Consider the following 25,103-nt stretch of genomic DNA (forward strand, 5'->3'; position numbering starts at 1 on the left):
CGGTGATATGGAAATTGTAATCTTGAGAACATCAACTTCTGATGGCATGTGTTGGGGGTGTCCAGCTGTAATACTCCTTATCTCACATTCTTGGAGACGCAGTCTAGTCATCGCAGCATCTTTTCACGTTCGATATCACAGTCCTTAGGCTTGATTCCAGAAGGACCACTACGCTCTGTGCAACCATTCAGCAACTCAAAAAACATTTCCAACCCGAAGTCTTGTTGTCATATGGGATGCATATACTTTGAATTGCATGTGTGTGGATTCTTCTCCAGTGAAAGAAAATATTTGTAGTTATTATCTCTCAAACAAAACAAGGATAAATGGTTGGGTGCCCTAGAATTTTCACCCAAGGATTTGTCTTCTTTGTGAAAAGAAATAAACTCGACTGCGTTGCTACCAAGGTCTTAAATTTCGATTTCGACTCAAATTTCGAAGCTCCAAAAGTAAACTCGACAGAAATTTTTATTTTGATGTCAATTTCGATTTCGATTTGAAAAAATAATGAAAATAAGTGGTAAAACTTGGACTTCTTTTACAAAGCTTTAGAAATGATTAATAGACATACAATGTAAGTTTTAGGACTAATATATTACAAGTAAATACATCTATGCTTTGTATGAGGTGGAGAAGGTGTAATATAATATGTGCATCAAACATATTTGTAAGATAATGTCCATTAAACATATTTAGTGAATCAGTTAATACAAATGAAATTCATAAATCATTTAAATATTATTTATTATGCAAATAATGATAAATACATGAATGGTTAAATAAAATGTTGCTGTAAGTTTACTTCTTCATAAATTTCAAAAGCACTTGTAATAATCTTTTATTTCGATAAAAAATAAATAAAATAAATTAAAAGAGAAATTTCTCTTCACTCCTAAATCTCTCATTTGCATTCCAGGAAAATTTCATTGCATAGTTCAAATTTCGATAAGTTTCGCTAAAATTTCGAGATTTTGATAAATTTCGGATGATTCATTGAATTTTCGACAGAAATTATGAAATACGGAAATCAACTGCCATTTCGATTTTGAGGGTGACGGAAACCAAAAATTTCGACGGAAATTTCGACAATTTCATGGAAATTTAAGACCATGGTTGCTACATATTGTATTTCTTCAATTGTTGAAGCAATTTTGTGATGTTTAAAAATTAACCCTTTTCCAAAGCTGAAAACTATTTTTTATGAGTAGTAGTGGGGATCTCCTCTGTGAACCCATAAGAGGACGACGTTGCATGAAACCCTAAGGAGCTATATGGTTACACCATCAAATTATGAAAATGAAAACCAAAAACAAAAAGTTAAAAACCAAAAACTAGCATCCTCTTTGGTTAATATTTCTAAAACTAAAACAAAAAAAACTTGATTGAACAAATACTCATTTTTGTCTTTGAATCAAATAACAATTAAAAAAATATGATCAAAAAAATAACATTACAAAAAAAATACAAATTAAAAAAAAAAAATAATAAAGATAGAAATTATTACAACTATTTTACTTAATTATTATTTTTCTAAACTCATGTTTTAGCGCTCCTATAACAACCTTATTGTACATGACAATAGAACTAGTAAAAATATTTTTAAAATGACATTATATTTTTTTCCAAATTTTTAGAAATTTATGGATATTTTTATTTCAATTATATTTGAAATTAGATATTTTTATTTCACTTATATTTGAAATTCGCATGGTCATTTTATTTTAATTTTAATAAAAAGTATTTATAAAATGAATGTTTAATCCACTAGAATTAATTCTAGATATTAAGTATTTTGGTAGGTTGCCGAAACAACTAAAATAAAAAATCTGGTTTTCAGTATTTTTGAAAACGAAGATTGACAATAAAAATAGAAAACTAGCAGCGTAAACAAATGTGTTGTTAGAATCATTTTCTCCACTGTACATAAACTAAAATAGAAAATAAATAATAAGAAACAGAAATGATACCAAACGGATTCTGAACTGTGTGAAATTGAGTGCTGAGATTGAAAATCATATACCATAGCAAAAGAAATCATCCCCTTAAATCACAGGAAAGGAAATGGTGACCGGAAGTGGTGTCGCCAATTTGTACCCATTTCCTATATTGTCAATTATGCATTCAAATTTTACTAATGTAATGCAAAGGACATGATAGATTGTACACAAAAGTTTTGCTACATCCTGAGTTGTTGTATCTGTACTTCCAGAGACTTCATCTCATCTGTACCATACTGAAATTTCAAGTATATCTCCTAAGTGCTCAACCACTGCCCTCCCTGCACCATATGATGATTTTATAATGCTAAAATCAAAACGTCAGCTTAAAATTCTTTCCCTTGCGTCTTCCAACATAAATCCTTGTAGCTGTATTAGATATTAACAAATTTTCATTGGCTGCTGTTGCTTTGGCAGTTTTTTTTTAATGGGAAAAGAATCTCTATGTATATTAAGAAAAGGAAGAACATGCAAGGAAGATAAGTCATCCTCCAAACGCAAAACAAAAAAGAAACAGGCCCAATTCAAGCCAGCAGGGCCAACCAATCGAGCTGAATATCGAACAAATTCACACTCCCAAAGAAGATCCCAATGAAAAACCCACAATAAAGCTAAAAAAAAATAAGATCACATATCAAATAAACAATGCTTGATCTCAAAAAATACAGGCATTCTTCTCTAGTCAAAGCCCCCGGAAAGCAGCAAAATCTGCACATCGCTATAAAATCCTCACATCTTTGCACCTCCCAATCCCTGTGTTGTCTTTCAACAAAAATCCTCCGATGTGCTATGACACACCCAACACTCTCCAAATAGTAGGGGTGTAATCTGACTGAAACCGAAAACCAAACTGAAAAATTTGGTTTTATAAAACTACAAACCAGTACCAAACCAAATCCGATGGATTTATTACCAAAAAAGTTAGTGGTTTAATGGTTTGGTGTTTCAACCAATTGCCAAACACCACAGGAAATTTTCACCAAAAACCTTTTTTCCTCTTATTAGTAAAGATGAGCTCAGCAGTTGGCTCGTAAACAAGTGCATGCAGGCGGAAGAGTGAGGTGCAAGGAATTGTTTGTAAGGGCAGTGGTCATTTATAACACGCTGGGAGCCAGAAGTTTTTTTCTCTGATGTTGGGATTGAAATAGGGGGTTGGGGTGGGGAATTGCAACTTTGCAAGCAGGTGGCAATTGAATTGAGCCTCCATGTCTCATAGCGAAAAGTTGAAAATTGGGAGAGCCTTCCGGACTCTAAAAGGCACCCCGTCCCTTCTGTTCTGTAATTATCTAATTGAAAATTGAAATATATTTTAAAAATTCAGATTTTAAAAGAATATAATAATAAATGGTCTTGTTTTAGGCTCTCGGCTGGAAGCTCCCGCAAGGGTTTCAAAGTGCCATCGATTATTCTGCATTGCTTGAAGCTGTACAGTAGGGTTTAAAGTTCCATTTTCGTCCAGGCAATCTCTCTTTTTATGTGAAGTTACACTGACCTCTCTAGGGTTCTTCGCATGATGGGAGAATTGAGGTTTTTCATGTTGCTCTGCTCCTAGCAGCTCCTCTCTCCTAGACTGAAAGCATGTGATATTTCTTCCCCCCTTCCTTTGAGAACCCTATCCCCCCAAGTGTCTTCCCTGTGATGCATTGCCGCACCCTAATACCTCCATGATGTAGGACAAGAAGCAAGACTTTGGGAAGATCCATGTTGGAGACTACTAAAGAAGAATTGTATCAAGAATTATTGGGTTTAATTAGTAGTTTACTATGTGTTTAGTTTAATTAAGATAGTATTATGTGTATCTTGGGGCTTGTTTGTAGTATGTGTATTCTAGAGGTTTGTTTGTAATTCATGTTGTTTTAGGGGTATATGTGTAATTTCTTGTGTTTAGAGACTTTCTTATAAATGGTGTATGAAAACCATGTTGTAGGTAGTTGTTGATGAATTTGAATTGAATTGTACGTGAGCTTTTCCCTTGGTATCTCTTCTCTCCTCCCTTTTCCTTCCTCTCTTCTAATTTCTTAATGGCTGCAGAACCTTGATGCTTCCCCTGCATCATAGTCACCCATTTGGATAGGAATCAAACATTTTTCACAAACATATATGGTAGTGTGATCAACCCAAGATATGTCATGAGGATTTGGATGGGGTTCCAGATGAAGTTGCGTAAGGATGACTCTGTTTCTAGAAATGACATTCATAGGACATCTACCATAAAAAATGAATTTGCATATTTTCCCCTGTAAGAAAGGTATGGAATTGCTTGATATTATGCTCAGAGTATGACAAAAGCTTTTCATTTTTCCAGTAAGCTGTCACCATGTTGCTGGATTTTTATTCATATATATTGCAACTATATATCACTGAAAGCCTTAACTAAATTTGCCCCAAACCTATGTTCTAATTTCTCCAATACTATCTTCAATTCACTTCTGATATTGATTGTCGTGCTGAAATGAAACAAAGTCACAAAGAAAACTTGCAAAAACAGTGATGCAAACTGATTTGTTATTGCTGGCAGTGGCCAATCCACACTCGAAAGTGCTGATGTGCAATAAATCTTCAATTCCTAGTGTTTTGTGTCAAATTATTGCACTTGCTTGCATTATGTTGTGTCCACGATCAAAATACCATGCGGCAGATCAAAATATTGTGGAGAAACCTAAAATCTCGTGGCTGAAGAAATTTTTAGTGAGACTGGAAAGTGCAAAAAAATGTGGAAGTTTCCCAGTTGCTGGTCGCTGGCGCGTGGGGTGCATGCGCTGCCAGTGAGGCTCCTCCGGCAATGAAACTCCAGGCGAGGGTGGATCAGAGAGTGTGAGGATTGCAGTGATGGTTGTGTGATGAGAAAGATCAGGAAGTTAGAGTTTTGAAGGGCCGACAGCTAGGAATATTTTGCTGGCGTATGGGAGTCCTCCAGTGGTCAGATGGCGAAGAAACTTCAGGGTCTAGGGTTTCGGGGGGTTCTGTTTTTGTTGGTGTGGGTGGTGTTGTAAAATATATAATATAAATTAGGGTTTTGAAAAATAGGAGATGAGTCAGATGACTGGAATTTTGGAATTTGTTCAGAAACTGCAGAACTGCTTTTGTGTTTGTTTTTTTTAACTGAAATTTATGAACAGAGAAGAATCAGAGAGAATGTTGGAAGGGAAACAGAGAGAGAAGAAGACAAGAAGGAAGAATGAAGAAGAAGAAAAGAAGAAGATGGAAGATTGGAGGAATTGCTGGACAGAGACTGCTGCAAGTAGAGGAGACAGCAACAGAATTTAGAAATCAGAGAGTTGAGAATGCTATGGGAGAGAATTAAGAGAAGAAGAAGAGAAGGAGAAGAGAAACAGACAAGAAAAAGAGGGCAGAATGCTGCTAGGCAGCAAGGGATTATGGATGGAACAGGAGATCAGAACAGAGAAGAAAGAAGAAGAAGAGAAGGAAGAAGAAGAGGAGAGGAGATGAGTGAGGGAGAATGGGTGGAATGAAATGGAAGAATGGACATCGTGGACCCGTGGTTGGGCTCTGATACCAAATGATGTAGGGGCAGCATCAAGGTTCTGCAGCCATGGAGAAATTGGAAGAGAGGAAGGGGAAGGGAGGAGAGAGGAGATACCGGGGGAAAAACTCATGTTCAATTCAATTCAAATTCATCAACAGCTGCCTACGACAATGCTTTCATACACTATTTATAAGAAAGCCTCTAAACACAAGAAATTACACATATACCCCTAAAACAATATGAATTACAAACCAGCCTCTTGAATACACTAAATTACTAATACTACAAACAAGTCCCTGGATACATATAATACTTCTTAATTAAACTATACACAAAGTAAACTAGTAATTCAACCTAATAATTCTTGATACAATTGTTCTTAAGTAGTCTCCAACAGGGATCTTCCCAAAGTCTTTCTTCTTGTCCTATATCGCTCCATCAAGATCATTTTGTGAATATCAACAGTAACACCAGAAGCAGGCTCGCAATATACTAGAGCAGTTGCCTTTCATCTTATAGCCTTTTCCTGCCAGCTGAAATCAGTTGTACCATCCAGAATCTGTCTCGACCAGTAGAACTTGGCCGAAAGAAGCAGGATTGCAAACCCACAGGCATCCTGTCTTCTTCACCTAAACAAAAACCTAATTGTTTCCATTGTTTGTCACATTCAGAACCTTTCCTATTAAACTATTTCAATATGGCAACCTCTGGACCACCATCACAATCTTTTGCTACGCCCAGTAAACCATTATCCTACTCATTGAAATCTTTTTCCTGTCATTCTTCTGCTTGTCAAGGTATCACCATCCCTTCAATGTGAGCTCTAAGAATTATGGAGCAGGCTGGGAATATGTTTTCTTGCTGTGTTTTGCTAGGTAATGAGATTCAGAGGACCTAGGAACAATTTTCGGAAATTTGGACCCAAAATGCTGATTTCCTTGGATAAGAAAATAAAATTTTCAAGAGGATCATTGATTATCGGATTTGTGTCAAATTATTTCGGCAGGATGATTTTTGTTGAGAAATTGTTGTATTATGGGGGCAGATTTTCTTCGAGAATTCTAGAGGGTAAAGAAACATTAGGCTGGTCGGTCTTTTGTAATTCATTGAAAGGGGATGAAGTTAAAAGTCAGTAAAGAAATCAGAAAGCTTTGGGTCGGTCGTGCAAAAAGTTTGGTTCTATAGACATAGAGCAGTGAGATGTAGATAATGGGCTACCTAATGAGCCTAGTTATGCAGAGATGGTGAAGAAAGGAGCTGCACTCGGTCGGTTACGGGGAACCTCCGGCGGGTCTAGTCGAAATTTTTAGAAAGGCAAACTGCATATATAAAAAGAACACGGTTGTGGGAGAGAAACCCTTGGGCATTAATTAGGACTGATCCTCATTCAAACTCTAAAAAAGGTCCTGCCTACTACTATTACTGGAATGAATCTTGCGGCGAAGATAGTGAAAGTGGACAGGAAGCTGTATGTTGCTCGATTAGGAGCTGGAGGCTTAGTTTTGAAGTTTGATTTTTTGGGAGGCCCAAGAGATTTTAAATGAGCTGGATTAACAAGTCTAGCTTGGGTAGAAAAGGGGAAGTCCATTTCAAAAAGACACTCAGAAATGTATGGGGGACCTGACTCGATGAAGGTACCCAGTAAGGAGAATAGGGAAGTGGAGATGCCAGTGTTCTCTAAGGGGGAGGAAGATCATGTGAAGATGGATAGGTATAATCATTTAACCAACCTGGGAGAGCCACGGATAGCGCTGGAAGAAAGGAATGAAAAATGACACAGTAGAAAGAGGATTATTTTCATTCAAAAATTGGCTCTTAATATTCAATAGAAATTGAAGAGACTCAAGGGGAAAAGATTAGGGAAGATGAGGTGAGTTCAGATTAGAAGATGACTTGCAACTTTTGCGATTTTGACAATGGTTTGCTAGTTGACTAGTTGAGAGGTGAGTTAAATATGGAAGAAGAAGACAAATGGGCAGAACCTTCAAGAAATCTTTGTTTATATGAAAGACAGGGAGAAATGTCAGGAGTGAAATTCCCTTACATGTAAGTCAGCATATAGGAGAAGAGAGCTTTCTAATGTCCTTTGACATTGGGCAAGGGTTAGAAGATTTTGCTAAGCACAATTCAAATCAAAATACAGCTTTGTTTGATGGGGGGTACCCTTGTTCTCAAGCCTATTACTAATTAGGTGGATGTTGTTGCTATTCCTGCTAATATTGGAAAGGGTAATGATGAAGAGACCCTTCGAATGATATGAATTCGTCGGAAGCTGGAAAAGATATTCTTCCTCTTTGTATTCAACCCTTTTCTCATTTTGATGCTTTATGCAATAAAGAGGGATTTTCTGGGGCTAGTGCCTTTGATTTGGTCTAGGGAATAGTGAGAGGGACTACAAAGACCCAATAGAACTTCTGAATGACATGGGTTTGAAATTAGTGAGTCTCGCTGGGGCTGAGGTTAAGTTGAGGATGAGTCCTAAAACATATAAGCAGAAAAAAAAGGTGGTGCAAAAAGAATTAAATAATTTGGTCTCTTCCATCAATTATGGAGGCGTATGGGTATTGAGAAAGCAGGCAAATGTGTTAGGTTATGAAGATTATAAGTTGGAACATTAGGGGCCTAGGGGATGTTAGGAAGAGAAGTTTGGTTAGGGAGGTTTTTCTTAGGAATTCTCTTGATATTGGGTTAATCCAGGACATGAAGCCTGACTTTGCTGATGGGGAGGTTGGTAGAGGGATTTGGAATGGATGCAATGAGGATTGGGTTTATGTACACTCCTAGGGTTATCCTCCGAACCTTCCTTTTTAAACATATTTACTTACATGGTGAACAAACAATAGATTTATTGAACAAATAGAACATTTTCAATATGAACTTACAAAAAAAATTGATGAGATACCAATAAAGTAAGGTTCTATTATTATAGAAAGGATTTGCATCATATCGGATCTATAGAAATATATATACATTTATTGTATTGTGTCATCCAGGAAATCGAATGACAATAGGGGGAGTGCTCATTTTGTTACTAGAGTGGATAGTCTAGTGGGATTTTTTTCTCTTTTTGTCTTGCTAGAAGTTAGAGACAAGGGTCAAATAGTGGTTTTCCTCAGTGTATGGCCCTTCTAGATCGAGTCTTAGGGGTTCTTTATGGGATAATATTTATTTTGTCTCCAGTTTTTGTTTGCTTAGGTGCTTTATAGCTGGCGATTTTAATGCGGCGAGGTTCCCGAGGGAAAAGGAGGGGGGTGGAAGCATTATTGGCACTATGGAGAAGTTTGATTTGGTTATTAGGGAGTGTGGCTTGAGGGACCTTTCATTGGACAATGCTAATTTTACGTGGTTTGTGGGGGAAGCTAGGGAGGTGGCTAGTAGAATTGATAGGTTCTTGCGTACATTGGTGTGGGAGGAGGTGTTCCCTAATCTCTCCTAAGTTGTGCTATCTAGACCCACCTTCGATCATTTTCACATCTTATTAGAATCTAGGAAGGTGCCTTAGTGTTCCACTTCGTTTAGGTTTGAGAATGTTTGGTAAGATCATGGCTCCTTACATAATTTGGTAGGAAATTCGTGGTTTGAGGTTATGGAGAGGGGTTGTGAGGGGTTCAGAATTATGAAGAAGTTGAAGAGGCTTAAAGAAAAATTGAAAGATTGGAATAAGGTGGTGTTTGGAGATATTAGGATTATAAAGACTTGCATTTTAGGTGAATTGAATGAGATAGAAAGGAAGAAAGCATTTTTTTTTTAAGGGAGAAGGAGGCTAGAAGGGTTTCCTTGAAGAATGAGTTGGAAGATATGATTTACAAGGAAATAAGAAGTTGGAGGTAGAAGATGAAGTTTAAATAGGTAAGAGAGGGTGATTGTAAATCTAGATTTTTTTCATAGTATAGCTAGTGAAAAAATGAGAAAGAATTTAATTAGGAGTTGGAGGTGGGCAAGAGGGTGTGATTATCTCGGATACTACCAGGATTAGCTCTAAGATCACTGATTTCTATCATAACTAGTTTTTTGAGGAGGATAAGAGTAGACCCAAGGAGGAATGGTTGGAGTTGGATCCTTTATCTGTTGACAAGATAGCCTAGTTAGAGAGACGTTTTGAGGAAAAGGAAGTTAGATCTATAGTTTTTGGAATGGAGAAGGACAAAGCTCCTAGGATGGATGGTTTAGTTTAGCTTTTTATCATGATTGTTGGCCAGTTGTGAAGAATGACTTGATGAGGGTTTTCAATGAATTTTAGTGGGAATAGGGTTTTAAGAGTATTAATTCTGCCTTCATTACTTTGGTGCCGAAGAAAGTAGGTTGATTAAACTTTTTATAATTATAGACCTATCAGTTTAGTATCTAGTGTTTATAAGATAATCATCAAAGTACTAGCTAATAGGTTGAGTAGGGCGCATGACAAGATTATTTCCAAGGCCCAAAGTGCTTTTTGTTGGGGGGGGGGGTGGGGGGGGGAGACAAATTATGGATGCCATTTTGGTTGCAAATGAAGTTGTTGAGGATATTAGAAGGAAGAAGAAGGGCTTCATGTTTAAGTTGGATTTTGAAAAGGCTTATAGCAGGGTGAGTTGGAGCTTTTTGGACAAGATTTTTATGAAGGAGGAGTTTGGAGAGAGATGGCGAAGACGGATGGAAGGCTGTATGTCTAACGTGTTTACTCGGCGATAGTAAATGGCAAACCTAAATCTTGGTTTAGGGCCACGAAAGGGATTAGACAAGGGGATCATCTTTCCCCATTTTTTTGTTTGTTTTAGTGGCGGACGTTTTGAATAGGTTCATTGATAGGGCGGTGGATAGAGGTTTAGTGAATGGTTTGGAAGTGGGAAGGGAGGAGATTACGGTCTCACACCTTTAGTTTGCTGATGGTACCATCTCTTTTGTGGAGGATCGTAGACCTTTTTTCTGAATATTATGGGGCTTCTCCATATTTTTGGAAGGATTTTGGGGCTTAAGATTAAAATGGGGAAGAATGGTATCATGGCAATTAACGTGCTTGTAGAGCGTGTTAGAGAGTTATCTTTGGAGATAGGGTGCATTGAGTTGGAGTGGCGGTTGTCTTATCTAGGGTTCTTTTGGGGGTAATCCTAGGTTAGTTAGCTTTTGGGACCCACTAGTTGAGAGAGTGTCCAAGTGTCTAGATGGGTGGAAGGGAGCTCTTTTTTCGTTGGGAGGTAGGATTACTCTAATCTAGGCTTGTATTTCTCGTATCTTGTTGAATTTTCTTTCTATTTTTAAAATTCCAGTGGGTGTTGCTAGTAAGATTGAGGGGATTATAAAAGATTTTTTTGGTTAGGGGTAGGGGGTTTAAGGAATCATTTGGTGAGTTGGGAGGTAGTTTGTAGGTCTAAATAGGAGGCCGGTTTGGGTCTTTGAAATTTGGTGTCTATTAACACGGCTCTCTTGGGCAAATAGCTTTGGTTGTTCCCTTTTGAGGATTCTTCTTTGTGGCTTAAAATTTATTAAAGGCAAGTTTGGACTTGGGGGGAATGGGTGGGTACCAATTTGGGCATAGATATTCTTTGAAAAGTCCATGGAAAGCTATTTTGTTTCTGGAAAGACCTTTGATTGGGGAATATTGTCTTCTCCACCTCTTTTCCTTGTCTATTTCGATTGAGCTGAAGAGGAAATGATCCCATTTACTCTTTCCTTGTTGATCCAGATGGTCCTTTACCTTCTTATAATTTTCATTTTAGGAGATCCTTGAATGATAGAGAAACAAATGAGTTATATTCATTGTTGGTCTTGTTGAATAATTGTCGGGTATCCTCGAAAGCTGATAACCAATCGTTGCTGTTACATCTCTTGGGGGTTGATTCTTGCAAATTTTTGTTTTTTGTGAATTCTTTGTTAGCACCGACTTTTCCTTCCCTCTCTTCAAAACTATTTGGAAGGCCAAAACTCCCTCCAAAATCAAAGCTTTTATTTGGTTGGTTGGTTCTTAATAAGATAAATACTAATAACTTGCTGCAGATTAGGAGGCCTTTAAAGACTCTCTCTCCAGATATATGCGTGCTTCGTTTTAACTGTTGAAAATCTGCACCGCATCTTTTCTTGCATTGTAATTTTGCATGGAAGGTTTGGAACAAGTTATTCAGATATTTTGGAGAAAGTTGGGTTTGTCTAGGGACAGTGGAGGAATTTTTGGTAATTTTTGTTGGGTTTGGTAGGAAGAAGGAAGGAAAAGCACTATGGATTAATGCTTTGTTTACAGTATTTTGGGGTTTGGGGAAGGAACGAAACTAGCTTTTATTTTCAGTGAAGAAATTAGTGTTTTTGTTAGTGTGGGAGAAGATTCATTTTTTGGCTTCTCTGTGGTGCATGTATAATGGTAATATCAAGGGTATATGCTTCTTAGATATTCAGCATTCTCTGTTGACTTCTTAGGCTGTACTGATTTCTTGAGGCTGTCTTTTACAATTTTTGGTTCTATTATTTTGTTTTCCTTGGGGTTGCCCAAACTTTCTTACGAAGATGTCTTTTCTCTTGATTGTACGTGCTTATTCCATCTAATGAATTTCTTTTGCTATAAAAAAAAGAAATATAATAATAAAATAATCAGATTTTAAAGAAATATATTTGTAAAATATACAATTAGACTTGAACATGAATATCATATATTAAAAGTCATATATTTTTATTATCAATTAGTTCGGTTTTTGGTTTTTTGGTATGATTTTGGGTTAAAAACTGAAACCGAAACTGAAACCAAAAATGTTCATTTCTAAGAACTAAAATCAAAATCAAAAATTGAAAAACCAAATTGTTACTTATTTTGGTTTGGTTTTGGGCCGGTTTTTGGTTTTTTGGTAATTTTTGTACACACCCCTACCAAATGGACCAAAAAGCCCATTCCATGATAATCAAGTCATGGAACATGGAGAAACAAATGATCATGTGTTTCACTGTCGGCATTACACTTCACATGCACATAAGGAGACAAAGCCTTATAAGGCCTTTTGGTTTGTAGCATATTGTTAGTGTTTTTGGTAGACATATTGTTGGCGTTAACTTTCTTAAGTATGACCATCCACACAAGAGCCTTAACATTAAAAGGGATCTTGGTTTAACACAAACAAATAGAAAAAGGAAAAAATATGGAATAAGTTAGATGGATAAAGGAGCTACAAGATAAATTTGGAAGCATCCAAATTCCAAATTCTAACTTCCCTTCTATAGGAATACCGAAACAAACCTTACAAAGAGATAAGAGAAGAAACCTCTACTTCCCTATGGTTAAAATTTCTATGAAAGTGAGATTGCTAAGAGACAACATCATCAACAACAGTCAAGAAAGACGAAATAGGAGCTTTATGATAGGAAGAAAAGCTAAAAAAGGGAGGAAAAGTGAGGGAGAAGAATTGTTCTCTCGAACAAGGTCTTAAATTTTGATTTCGACTAAAATTTCAAAGCTCCAAAATATCAAAATTTTGATTTCAATTTCAATTTGAAGAAAAACAATGGAAATTGGTGACAACATGGAATTCTCTTATGAAACCTTAAAAAATTAGTTAATAGGCATAATAATGTAAGTTTTATGACTAACATTATAGTTTAAACACATCTATGTTGTGTATAAGGTGCAACAGTTGTAATATAATGTGTATTAACTATTAAACACATTTGTAATATAATATGTGTATTAAAGATATTTAGTTAATATAAATGAAATTAGTAAATCAATTAAATATTTATTGTACAACAACAAACAAACAACAAAACCAAGCCTTAAGTCCCACTAGGTGGGGTTGGCTACCATTTCTTTTGACAGATTCAGGGATATTAAATCCTTACTATCTCCTTCCAAGTTATTTTAGATCTACTCCTACACTTTCTACTGCCCGCCACAGTAACTAACTCACTTGTCCTCACTGGCGCACTATGTGGCGTACGTTGCAAGGGTCCATACCATCTGAGTCGTCCCTCCCTTATCTTATCTTCTATAGGAGCTACACCTAACGTACCGCGAATATGTTCATTCCTTAATTTATCTTTCAATGTTATACCACTCATCTATCTAAGCATTCTCATCTCGGCAACTTTTACTTTTTGGATATTCTGTTTCTTCGTTGCCAAACATTCTGATCCATATAGCATAGCTGGTCTTATAGCTGTCCTATAAAACTTCCCTTTTAATTTTAAGGGTATTCTATGATCACAGAGCACACTTGAAGCACTTCTTCATTTTACCCAATCTGCTTTAACTCTATGCATTACATCATCTTTAATTTCTCCTTCAGCTTGCATAATAGATCCAAGGTATCAAAATCTACATGTGTTCTTTATTTCTTCATCATCAAGTTTAACTTTATCTCCAATATTCCTCCTACCATTACTAAAATTACATTTCATATATTTTGTCTTATTTCTACTTATCCTAAAGCCTTTAGATTCCAAAGCTTCTCTCCATAATTTTAATTCAGTCTCTACTTCATCCCTGGTTTCATCAATTAATACAATATCATTTGCAAACAACATACACCATGGAACCTCATTTTGAATACTCTTAGTCAATTGGTCCATCACAAAAGCAAAAAGATAAGGGCTCAAAGCAAATCCTTGATGTACACCTATGGTGATTGGAAATTCTCTAGTTTCTATATCTATAGTCCTTACACTAGTCATTACTCCATCGTACATATCCTTAATGACATCAGTATACCTACTGCATATACCTTTTTTTTTTTTTTTTTCTAAAACCCACCGTAGAACTTCCTTAGGTATCCCTATCATATGCTTTCTCTAGCTCAATAAATATCATATGCAAGTCCTTCTTCTTTTCCCTAAACTTTTCCATTAATCTTCTTAAAAGATATATAGCTTCTGTGGTAGATCTTCAAGGCATAAAACCAAATTGATTTTCTGAAACCTTCGTTTCTAACCTTAATCTTTGTTCAACTACTCTTTTCCATAGTTTCATTGTATGACTCGTAAGTTTAATTCCACGATAGTTATTACAATTTTGAATATCTCCTTTATTTTTGTATATAGGTATTCAAGTACTTTTCCTTCATTCATTTGACATTTTCTTAGTTTTTATAATTGTATTAAATAAATTAGTTAACCATATAATTCCATTATCACCTAAGTATTTCGAAACTTCAATTGGGATGTTATTTGGTCTTATAATTGCCCCATTTTTCATCTTTTTTAGTGCAAACTTAACTTTGTTAACTCTAATTTTGCGAATAAATCTCATAGTTTTAGTCTTTTATTCATTTGACAATTTTCAGCTTAAGCCTTCTATTTGGTTTTCATTACACAACTTACTAAAGTAATTTCGCCATCTTTCTTTAATGTCTTCGTCCTTAACCAAGACAATATCATCCTCACTTTTTATACATTTTACATTTCCTAAGTTTTTACTCTTCCTTTTTCTAGCTTTAGTAAGTTTAAATTTATCTCTTTCCCCTTTTTTTGTATCTAATCTATCATACAAACTATTAAATGATTTGTATTTAGCTTCACTAACGACCTTTTTTGCATATTTTCTCATCTCTTTATACTTTTAAAATTTATCCATGTTTCTACATTTTTGCCACGTTTTATGCCAAATTCTTTTTATCTTTACGACTTTTTGTACATCTTTACCCACCACCAACTTTCTTTGTTATTCGAGAATCTTCCCCTTGATTCACCTAAAATCTCTTTTGCTATCTTTATAATAGAGCTAACTAATCTACTTCAAAGAGTATTTGTATCTATCCCATCCTTTATAGTCCAATCCCCATCTTTGATTATTATCTTTAAATTTTATTATATTTTCTCCTTGTAGGTTCCACCACCTAGTTCTCTTACACTGATTTATTTTATCCTTTTTCTTCCATTTTTAATACATATATCTAACACTAAGACTCTATGTTGTGTGGTTAGGTTTTCACCTGGAATAACTTTACAATCCTTGCATGATAAATGATCTACCCTTCTAGTTAAAAAAAAATCTATTTGACTTCTATTTTGTCCACTTTTAAAGGTTATTAAGTGTTCTTCTTTCTTAAAACAAGTATTCAATATACTAAAATCATATGACATAGCGACGTCTAAGATCATCTTCCAAGCTCATTTTTATCTCCATATCCATATCCTCTTGTATCCTCTCATAATTTTTATTATCCCTTTCAACGTGTCTATTCAGATCTCCTTCTATAAATATTTTCTCAGTCCCTGGTATGCCTTGGTATAGCACTATCCATATCTTCCCAAAATTGTCTCTTAAGATTTTCTGCTAAGCCGACTTGAGGAGCATAAGCACTAATGATATTTATTATCTCTTGTCCTAATACCATCTTGATTTTTATAATTTTGTCTCCTACTCTATTTACATCAACAACGCTATTTTTAAGTTTTTGTCTATAATAATTCCTACTCCATTCTTATGTTTTTCTTTTCTAGTGTACCAAAGTTTAAATCTTGATTTATCAATTTCTCTAGCTTTCTCCCCCACTCACTTAGTTTCTTGTAGGCAAATTATATTAATTCTTCTTTTGATCATTGTGTACACAATTTGCATGCTTTTACCCGTAAGTGTCCCTATATTCCAAGTTGCTAATCTAATCCTAATTTTCTTGAACTGATGTCTATACCTGCCCACGTCCAAAATGATGTAGGAACCCTCGCATATTTGACATGAATGATTAAATAAATATTGTTTTAAGTCTAATTCTTCATATAATTTCAAATGCCATTGTAATGATCTTTTGTTTTAATAAGAAAATAAGATAAATTAAGAGAGGAATTTCATTTTGTGCCTAAATCTCACATTTGAATTCCAATGAAATTTCATTTTGTAGCTAAAGTTTCGACAAATTTCGCTGAAATTTTGAGATTTCTATAAATTTTGGATGATTTGTTGAAATTCTGACGGAAATTGTGCAAAACAGAAATCAACTGCAATTTTGATTTCGAGAGCGATGGAAAGTAGAATCTTTGATGGAAATGATGACAATTTTGCGGAAATTTAAGACCATGTTCTTAGCAAATGATCTTCCCAAAAATGAACTCTGCAACCATCCGACTTTAAACTTGGTACGAAAAGAGAAAAGAGAAAGTACTTATGATAAAAATATAGATCCATATAGAACTTATAACAAAAGTGAGTATCCAAACACCACTTATTTTATGAATACCTATAATTGACACTTATTTTAGACACCACCGAGCAGTACTTATGACTTTCAGTGCATTTTTGGTTTCAAACACTTACTATTGGTACTTTTTAAACTCAATATTTCTTGAGAGAAGCACTTCTTTGTAAGTGGTTCCAAATACTTCCTAAGTTCACAATTAACTGCTCATGCTTGTGGTTCAAATCCACAGAGACCCTTGCATGCTTTTGACCACAATCAAGAACCAGCTGTCTCAAATTCTCGATATTCTTCTAATTTTTTAAAATCATTGATCTTTCGTCTTGAGCCATAGGGAAGGACTAATATTTTCACTTTCAATTGGAATTTTGAGGGTATCAAATTATGGAGATTTTGATGGAAATTTTGCTTTTGATGGAGAATTCAATTTTGATTAAAGAAACAAACTTATAATGAAAATTTTGAATGAAACTTCAAGAAATATTAAAATAGATGATTGTATTAATTTAGAAACAAAATAAAATGCTTCAAATTTTTTTTTTTTTGTTTTGTTTTACTTTAAATACCCCCATTATTTTGCTTGATATATCTGAAATTTGTTTGAAATTTTGGACTTTTGTCAAAAATTTTGGAAATTTTGACATCTTCAAAAAAATAAATAAATAGAGCCTTGATTTGTTTTGAACCCTCGTGAAATCTCTGAGGGGCCGTTTGTTATCGCTGTAAAAACCTATGAAAATAAAAACCAAAAATGAAAACTAAAAACTATAAATCGAAACTAAAAACCGAAAATCGAGTACAAAATAATAAGAACTAAAGTTACTATAGTAAAAAAATTATTATAATTATTTTACCTAATTATTTTATTTCAAAATTCACTTTACAAGGACAATGTTATTGTGCATGACTGTTCAAAAATAGTAAAAAAAAATTTGTAATTACTTTTATCATCTTTTTATTTATTTATTTTTTGAAAATTTATGTATAATTTAATTATATTTTAAATTTATGCAACCATCTTATTTTAATTTAATTAAGAAGTACATGTAAAATGAATGATTTAATAAAAAAAGGTGAATTTTGGATATTAAATTATTTTAACAATACGTTGCGAAAACAACTAAAAATCATAAAATATTGTTTTCAGTTTTTTGACAAAACTGACATGGACAAATATGTTTTATAATTTGTTTCTTCACTGTACAAAAACAAAAATAGAAAATGGAAATAATGCCAATCAGATCCTGTAATTTTAACCAAAATTGCAGAAGCTGGTGAAATTTGAGACTATGACCATAGGTGCCATAATTGAGATATTTTACCATTTGTTACCTTCACTTATTCAATTTACAGTATTAGGGAAGATTAAAGAAAGGATTGAATGCTCATTTTACGTAGCTGCTTTATTTTGAACAGTTCTTCCTTTTATACAATCCCCTTATAGGTCACAACCTAACAAGCAAAGATTCAACTAGCTACTTCAACTTACTTCCTAACTTCCTCCATAAAAAGTGCTTGTATCATCTTTTTTTTTTGTTCAGAGTTTTAATATGTTCTGCTTTGCTTTACTTCAAAATTTTGATGATTGAACTGAGCATGAGGGCTTTATGGTTTGCAGCACATTCAAGTTTAGATGAGCATCTGGCGTGGTGGTTTGGGTTGAATCAATCCAAGTATCAGTGGGCATTGGATGATTATTTTGAAAGCAAGGGAGTGGTAAGCTTGATTATATATACATGGTTTGGTGTATTGTGAAAATCCGCATTTTTTGCTGTTGGATATTATGTTACTAGATTTATGAGAGCCTCCCTTTGTATTTTTGAGCATTTCTGATATTTTTTGATAGAAAGAGAAGAAATTTCAATAACAGGAAATGAAATACAAAAAAGAGGATAAAGAAGTACTCAAAAGAAAAGAGTAGAAGAAGCAAGAATAAAATTTATTAAATCAAAGAACAGAGTCTGCCAATCTCACTGTACATAAGAGAAACATAACCCTGTAAAACAACCGGTCGCAACAGACCAAAGCGGATGCCAAATAATGTTCTTGTTCTAGAGCAAGGAAAATGTCATCTTCTTTCCCTTAAACCCATGAAGATTCTGTTCCAACCAAATACCCACAACACTGCCAACAAAAAATAAAATAAAATAAAATAAAAGAAAGGAAAACCACATCTCCATAATGCTGATCCATCTCCCTATCCTGTCATTTGTGTCCTTTGTATGAGGAGTGGAGAGACTTGTGCACATCTGTTTCTTCATTGCCCTTTCATGTTGGCCATTTGGAATAAGTTGTTTGGTATATTTGGTGAAAATTGGGTCTGTCCATACACTTTGAAGGCGTTTTATATCATTACTTTTTAGGGGTTTTGGCGAAGGAAGAAATGTAAAGTTAGAGATGGAGGTGAGCAGAAGAAAAGAGGAAAAGAAGAGAAGAAAGAAAGAGAAAGGGGGGGGGGGGGGCGGCAGTTTCCTAGAGTTAAGTTCAACTTCAGGTCTGCTCTTTTATATATTAATAATAGAAAATCTTGAAAGATAAAAATACCCCTACTTACACCACATAATTACTAAAATAGCCTCTATTTCTTCTAGCACGCCCCCTCAAGCTGAGGTGTTTATAAATATCACGTAACTCCAGCTTGTTACAACCACTAGACAAGGCAGGCTTAAGGCCTTCATGAAAACAATGCCTACTTGATCCATAGATTTCACAAATGAAGCTTGTACAACCTTCTTCAGCACAACATTCTCATAAAATGATGGTCAACTTCAATGTGCTTTGTCCTCTCATGAAACACTAAGTTGCTAGCAATATAAATGGCAGCTTGATTATCAAAAAACATATCTAATGGGCTTCTTAACATGATTCCCATCTTTGACGTAAGAGACTTCAACCGCATAAACTCACTCACAGTATGAGCCATAGCTCCGTATTATGCTTCGGTACTAGATCTAGCTATAGTGGTTTGCTTCTTGCTATGTCATGTAACAAGATTATCTCTCATAAATGTGCAGTATCTAGTAGTAGACCTTCGACCATCAATTGAGCCAGCCTAATTTGCATCAAAATATCGCCCCCATCTCACTGTTTCTATTATATTTATATATTAAACCTTTACCAAGAGATCCTTTGAGATACCTTAGAATCTTACAAACAGCATCCTAGTGTGGTTGGTTGGGATTTTCCATAAAATGATTCACCACCCCAACAGCAAAGGATGTGTCGGATGTAGTGATAGTTAGGTTTATCAACTTGCCAACCAACAACCTATATTGATATTTATCTTCAAAGTTTGGTCCAACGTCCGTAGACAACTTCACATTGAGATCCATGCAGAATCAACTGGTTTAGCTCCCAACATACGAGACACACTAATCAAGTCCAAGGTATATTTTCACTAAGATAGATTCAACCCTTTGTTACACCTTACAATCTCAATACTAAGTAATGTGGAGTACCCAAGTCCTTGATTTGAAATTTTTCTTGAAGCCATTACTCGACATCTACAATCTCACTTTAGTTATTGCTAGTAATGATGATGTCATCAACATAAACTACTAGAAGTACCACACCTATCTCGTTTTGGCGAATGAAGACTGAATGATCGGAGTAGTACTAAATGAAACCGAATGCAGAGACCTCACTAAATTTGTCAAACTAGGCTACAGGAGGCTGCTTAAGACCATAAATGACTTTATGCAACCTATATAACTTACCATACTCTCTTGAGCATAGCTGCATATGTAGGAGGTTGCTCCATGTATACCTCTCTTCCTGCAGATCTCCATAAAAGAAGGCATTCTTTACATCCAATTGGTATAAGGGCCAATCAAAATTAACTGCCAATGAGATCAATACACGAACAAACTTGAGTCTAGCAAGAAGAGAGAAGGTCTCAAAATAATCAATGCCATATATTTGAGTGTACCCTTTGGCAGCCAATTGAGCCTTTGGCCGTTCAATAGAGCTGTTAGGAAGATATTTGATGGCGTAGACCCAATGAAAACTGACCAATTCCTTACTAGGAGGAAGATCCACCAAATCCTATGTCCCTTGAGTGGTCAAGGAATCCATTTCTACTTCCATTGCATGCTTCCGCCCAAGGTTTGCAAGTGCTTTAGCATGTGAAGAAGGGATAAGGATAGAGGTCATTGACAAGGCAAAAGAACGCATGGGACTAATAGGGTGTTGAATTTGAAACAAAATGAATAGTAGGATGAGCAATTAATGAATGTTGAGTACATGTTTTGAGTACCTTTTTATTGTGCAATTGACAAATCCAAATCACACTAGGATGGATCTCCAAAACTAGAATTTGAAACAATGTAGGGCAGAAGAGGTGGCTGCATAGTGATGTCTATGTTTGTTCTCTATTGTTTAAAAACCACTAATTGTTTCTTCGGATCAATAATTGATGGTTTTGGAGGGGATCAAGATTTTTCTCCAAAGGGATGAGGGTAGGGATTGTAGGATTGATGCACGAGGGGTAGGGCTGCAAATGAGCTGAGCCGCTTGTGGGCTACTTGGTGCTCGAGTCGATAATTGATCACTCAAACTTGGATTGTTAGGCTCGCGAGCTAGCTCGTTTAATAGCTCGGGATCCGACTCGTTTATTAGCTCGTTTACTAGTTTGTTAGTAACTTATGAACTAACTCGATATTAGGTTCATGAATGATCTTGATGTTAATCTCATTAAATATTTGATTTAAATTTTTTACTTTAAAATATATTTTTTCTAAAATTACATTTATTGAATATCAATTAATTTAATTAGCTTAGTGGCTTGACTCGTTTATTTGTTTGAAATGAGCTTCAATTGAGTTGTTTGAGCTCGAGCTTGAGCTCGACTCGTTTATTAATGTGAAATGAGGTTTAGTTGAGTTGAGCTCGAGTTATATATATGCTAAATGAGCCGAGCTCAAATAGAAATCTTTAAGCTTGAGTCGAGCTTGAGCTAAGCTTAAGCTCGCTTATAAATAAATGAGCTGAGCTCTAGCTGGCCACAATTCAGTTCGACTCAACTCCTTTGTAGCCAAAATGAGGGGGAGACAAAAATCACTAATGGACTCAAAATGTATTCATCCGATGAGGACCCAACACTAGAGAAATAAGGTGTCCTCTCAAAAAAGGTAACATATGCACTAACATATTTGTTGCGAGTGGGGTGGGGGGGGGATCATAACATCTATATCCTTTCTGAGTTCTTGAGTAGCCAACAAAGTCGCAATTAATAGCATGCGGAGGGAATTTGTCCTGACTTGTGTGTGGAACATGAGCAAAACATGTGCACCCAAAGCCACGAGGCACTACAGAGGGCATGGATGTTTTTAGATACATGATAGAGAAGGGAATTGTTCTCCTAGAACACCACAAGGCATCCTTTTAAGAAAAAAACAAGCAGTAAGAAGAAACATTGGTCCAAAGGATTTTAGGAATATGCATATGAAAGAGTAAAGACCTTGCTATGTCAAGTAAATGTCTATTTCTCCATTCAACTACTCCATTTTGTTGAGGGGTATGTACACATGATGTTTGATGAATAATTCCTTTGGCCAAGCAAAAATTAGGTCATTTTGAACAAATTAAAGTGGTTTATCAAATTGAAAAATTTGAATACTAATGCCAAGTTGGCTTTTATTTCCTCGTAGAACTAAGTAAATACATGAATAAATTTGGACCTGTCTTTTAACAACTAGATCTAGGTCATATGTGAAAAATCATCCACAAAAGACACAAAATATTTAGTAAAATTTTTGGCTCTACATGGACCCCAAATATCTGAATGAATAAAAGAAAATAATGATTTACTACAAGACTCAACTTTAGATGGAAAAGATGTCCTAGAATGTTTTCCTAATCGATACGCAAAACACTCGAAAATGGAGATAGACTTGAACATATTAAAAACTTGTTGCAATTTTTGAAGTGATGGATTACCCAAGCAAGCATGCCATTGATCCATAGAAATAGAAATTGAAGAAGTTGTATGACAAGAATTGGATCTACCACCACAACCATCAAAATAATACAGACCATCCTTCTGAAGCTCTCCCCCAATCCTCTTTTTTGTCTGAAGATCCTGAATAACACAATGAGAAAGTAAGAAGTTCACAGAACAATTATGAGATTTAGTTAATTTACTAATTGATAACAGGTTGAAGGGAAATTTAGGCACATCTAATATAAAAGATAAGGAACAAAAGGAAATGAAAAAATATTGCCACTGTTGCGACGTCCTGGGAGCGCGTGTGCCCGGGCGGCGAAATAAAAATAAATTTTAATATTTTCAGGAAAAATGGGAATATCGGAGTCGCCACTAACCTTTTAGTGTGGTTAGAATACATGATTACTACCCCGTTAGGAGTAGAATGGGTCTACGTTATCAGAGTTAGGCTCGGGAGTTCGGTTTTCGCGAGGGGAAGGTACAAGCACCCCCTACGCGCCCGTTCTTACGAACGGTACCTAATTAATTTGAAATTATCCCTAAGTTAATCTAATAAGTCTTTAAATTACTTATTTTTATGAATTTATAAATACATATGAAAAATAAATAAACAAACAAACAAATAAATATAATATATACATATATATTCCCTCAGAGCTTAAGGTACGTGATGCCCGAAGGCTCATACCCCCGCAATAAAATCATAGGGATACACCCACACAAAAATACTTATTAAAATAATACCAAAATACTATAAATAATGGATATCGCAATACAAAATATAAACATAGGATATAGTTGAAAATTCCAGAAATATGTGAAAATAATAGCCTTAATACATTATAATGATAATACAATACCTGTAATAATAATACTACTATAATAATAACACACATATATCTCATAATATTAATAACACATTAATACCAATACAAATATTATAATACCACTTTAATATATATACATCATAACACGTAAATATTAATATTATACCATAATAATACTACTAGACTAATAATACATATATATCATAATTTTAATAACTATACAATATGATAATATATCTTAACAAATATATGCAAAAAACCCTAACTATAAATAATCAAAACTTTAACATAACACTAATAAGACCCTAATGTTAACAATAAAGGAAACATTTGAGAACATGACAATAAATCAAACCCTAAAAGTTAAAGGTAATATAAACAAACATGGAAACAAATAAGACGAAATTATGGAATTAGACAAACCCTAAAATAAATATACAATGTTAATCAGACCCGCAATAATATATACAATAATATGGAAATAATCAAACGCGCAATAATATGGAAATAAATCAAAAATCCTAAAAAATATGTACTAACAATTTGGAAACATATTAGACCCTAAAGTTGAAATGTGATAATAATATGGAAACATTCATAACCCTAAAATTAATAAACAATCTATATAGAGGCAATTAAACCCTAAAAATATTAATAATGTGGAAAAAAAAAACCCTATAATACACATGCAATATGTACAACAATGGAAACTATCACACAAGTAATATTACGGGAAGCAATTTAAACCCTAAAGCTAACAAATAAAACACGCGACAGTAATTATGGAAATAATTTAAAACTTTACCATTAATATATCATGACAATATGAGAGACCAATCGAACCCTAAATAAAACATATAATGAACAAAACCCTAAATATACCATCAAAACCCTAAATACAAAATTTAGTAATTTAAACCCTAAATACACAATACATAAATAACATACCATAGGATAATATACAACAATAACATAGACACCCTAAATAATAAATGAATATATTACAATGATTACAAAAAAAAATACAACGATTATATAAGCACTTTAAACAAATATACAAACAATAACTATGGATAAAAAAAATTAAATAATATAATCCAAAACCTACAACAATAATATTAATATTTGTACATATATATATATATATATAATAAAAGCCTAAACATGAAAACTATATATTACAATAAAAAAAAAACATGAAATATTACACATACCTGTATAAATAAATAAAAACAAAAAAAAAAAACAAAACAAAAAAAAAAAACCGAATATTAGATATTGTTAATTACCAAAACTAGAAGAGAAATGAATAAAAATAAAATAAAACAAAATGACAAAAATAAAATGAAATTGCATGTGTGTGTATGTGTTCTGTGCATGTGCGCGCGCGCGCGCGCGTGTGTATATATATATGTACATATGTATAAATATATATGTATAAGCAAAGGGACTTACAGAGGGGGGTGCCGCCGGGACTGAGGAAGACAGGGGTTCGGTTTCTACTGTAGAGTTGAGGTCTTGCTAGGAGACGGTGACGACAATGGCGAGGGCGGCAAGAGCGAGCGACAGCGACGGCGTGGCTGGTTTTTGCGACTGTAGTTGTAGGCGGCGATGGAGTTGCAGAGGATCTTCGGGTGTGGCGGTTGTAGCAGGGCCGCTTGGGGTGGCCGAAGTCGCTGGGGGTGGCGTTGCTGTGCTGTGGAGGTTGGGTGTTGCAGAGGAGAACCGTTGGTGCTGTAGAGGTCCGGTGGTGCGGCAGCGCGT

At 34.8% G+C, this 25,103-nt stretch overlaps 1 protein-coding gene across 2 annotated transcripts in view; it reads left to right on the top strand.

Moving 5' to 3' along the window:
* Positions 1-25,103, top strand: part of LOC131165940 (uncharacterized) — a 69,274-nt gene that overhangs the window by 10,447 nt on the left and 33,724 nt on the right. For both annotated transcript variants that reach the window (XM_058124120.1, XM_058124121.1), the window contains exon 2: positions 18,187-18,284. In XM_058124120.1, the coding sequence (XP_057980103.1) occupies positions 18,187-18,284 (98 nt within the window). The remainder of the gene's footprint in view (positions 1-18,186; positions 18,285-25,103) is intronic.

This window comes from Malania oleifera, chromosome 10 (assembly GCF_029873635.1).
Source record: "Malania oleifera isolate guangnan ecotype guangnan chromosome 10, ASM2987363v1, whole genome shotgun sequence".
Taxonomy (NCBI): domain Eukaryota; kingdom Viridiplantae; phylum Streptophyta; class Magnoliopsida; order Santalales; family Ximeniaceae; genus Malania; species Malania oleifera.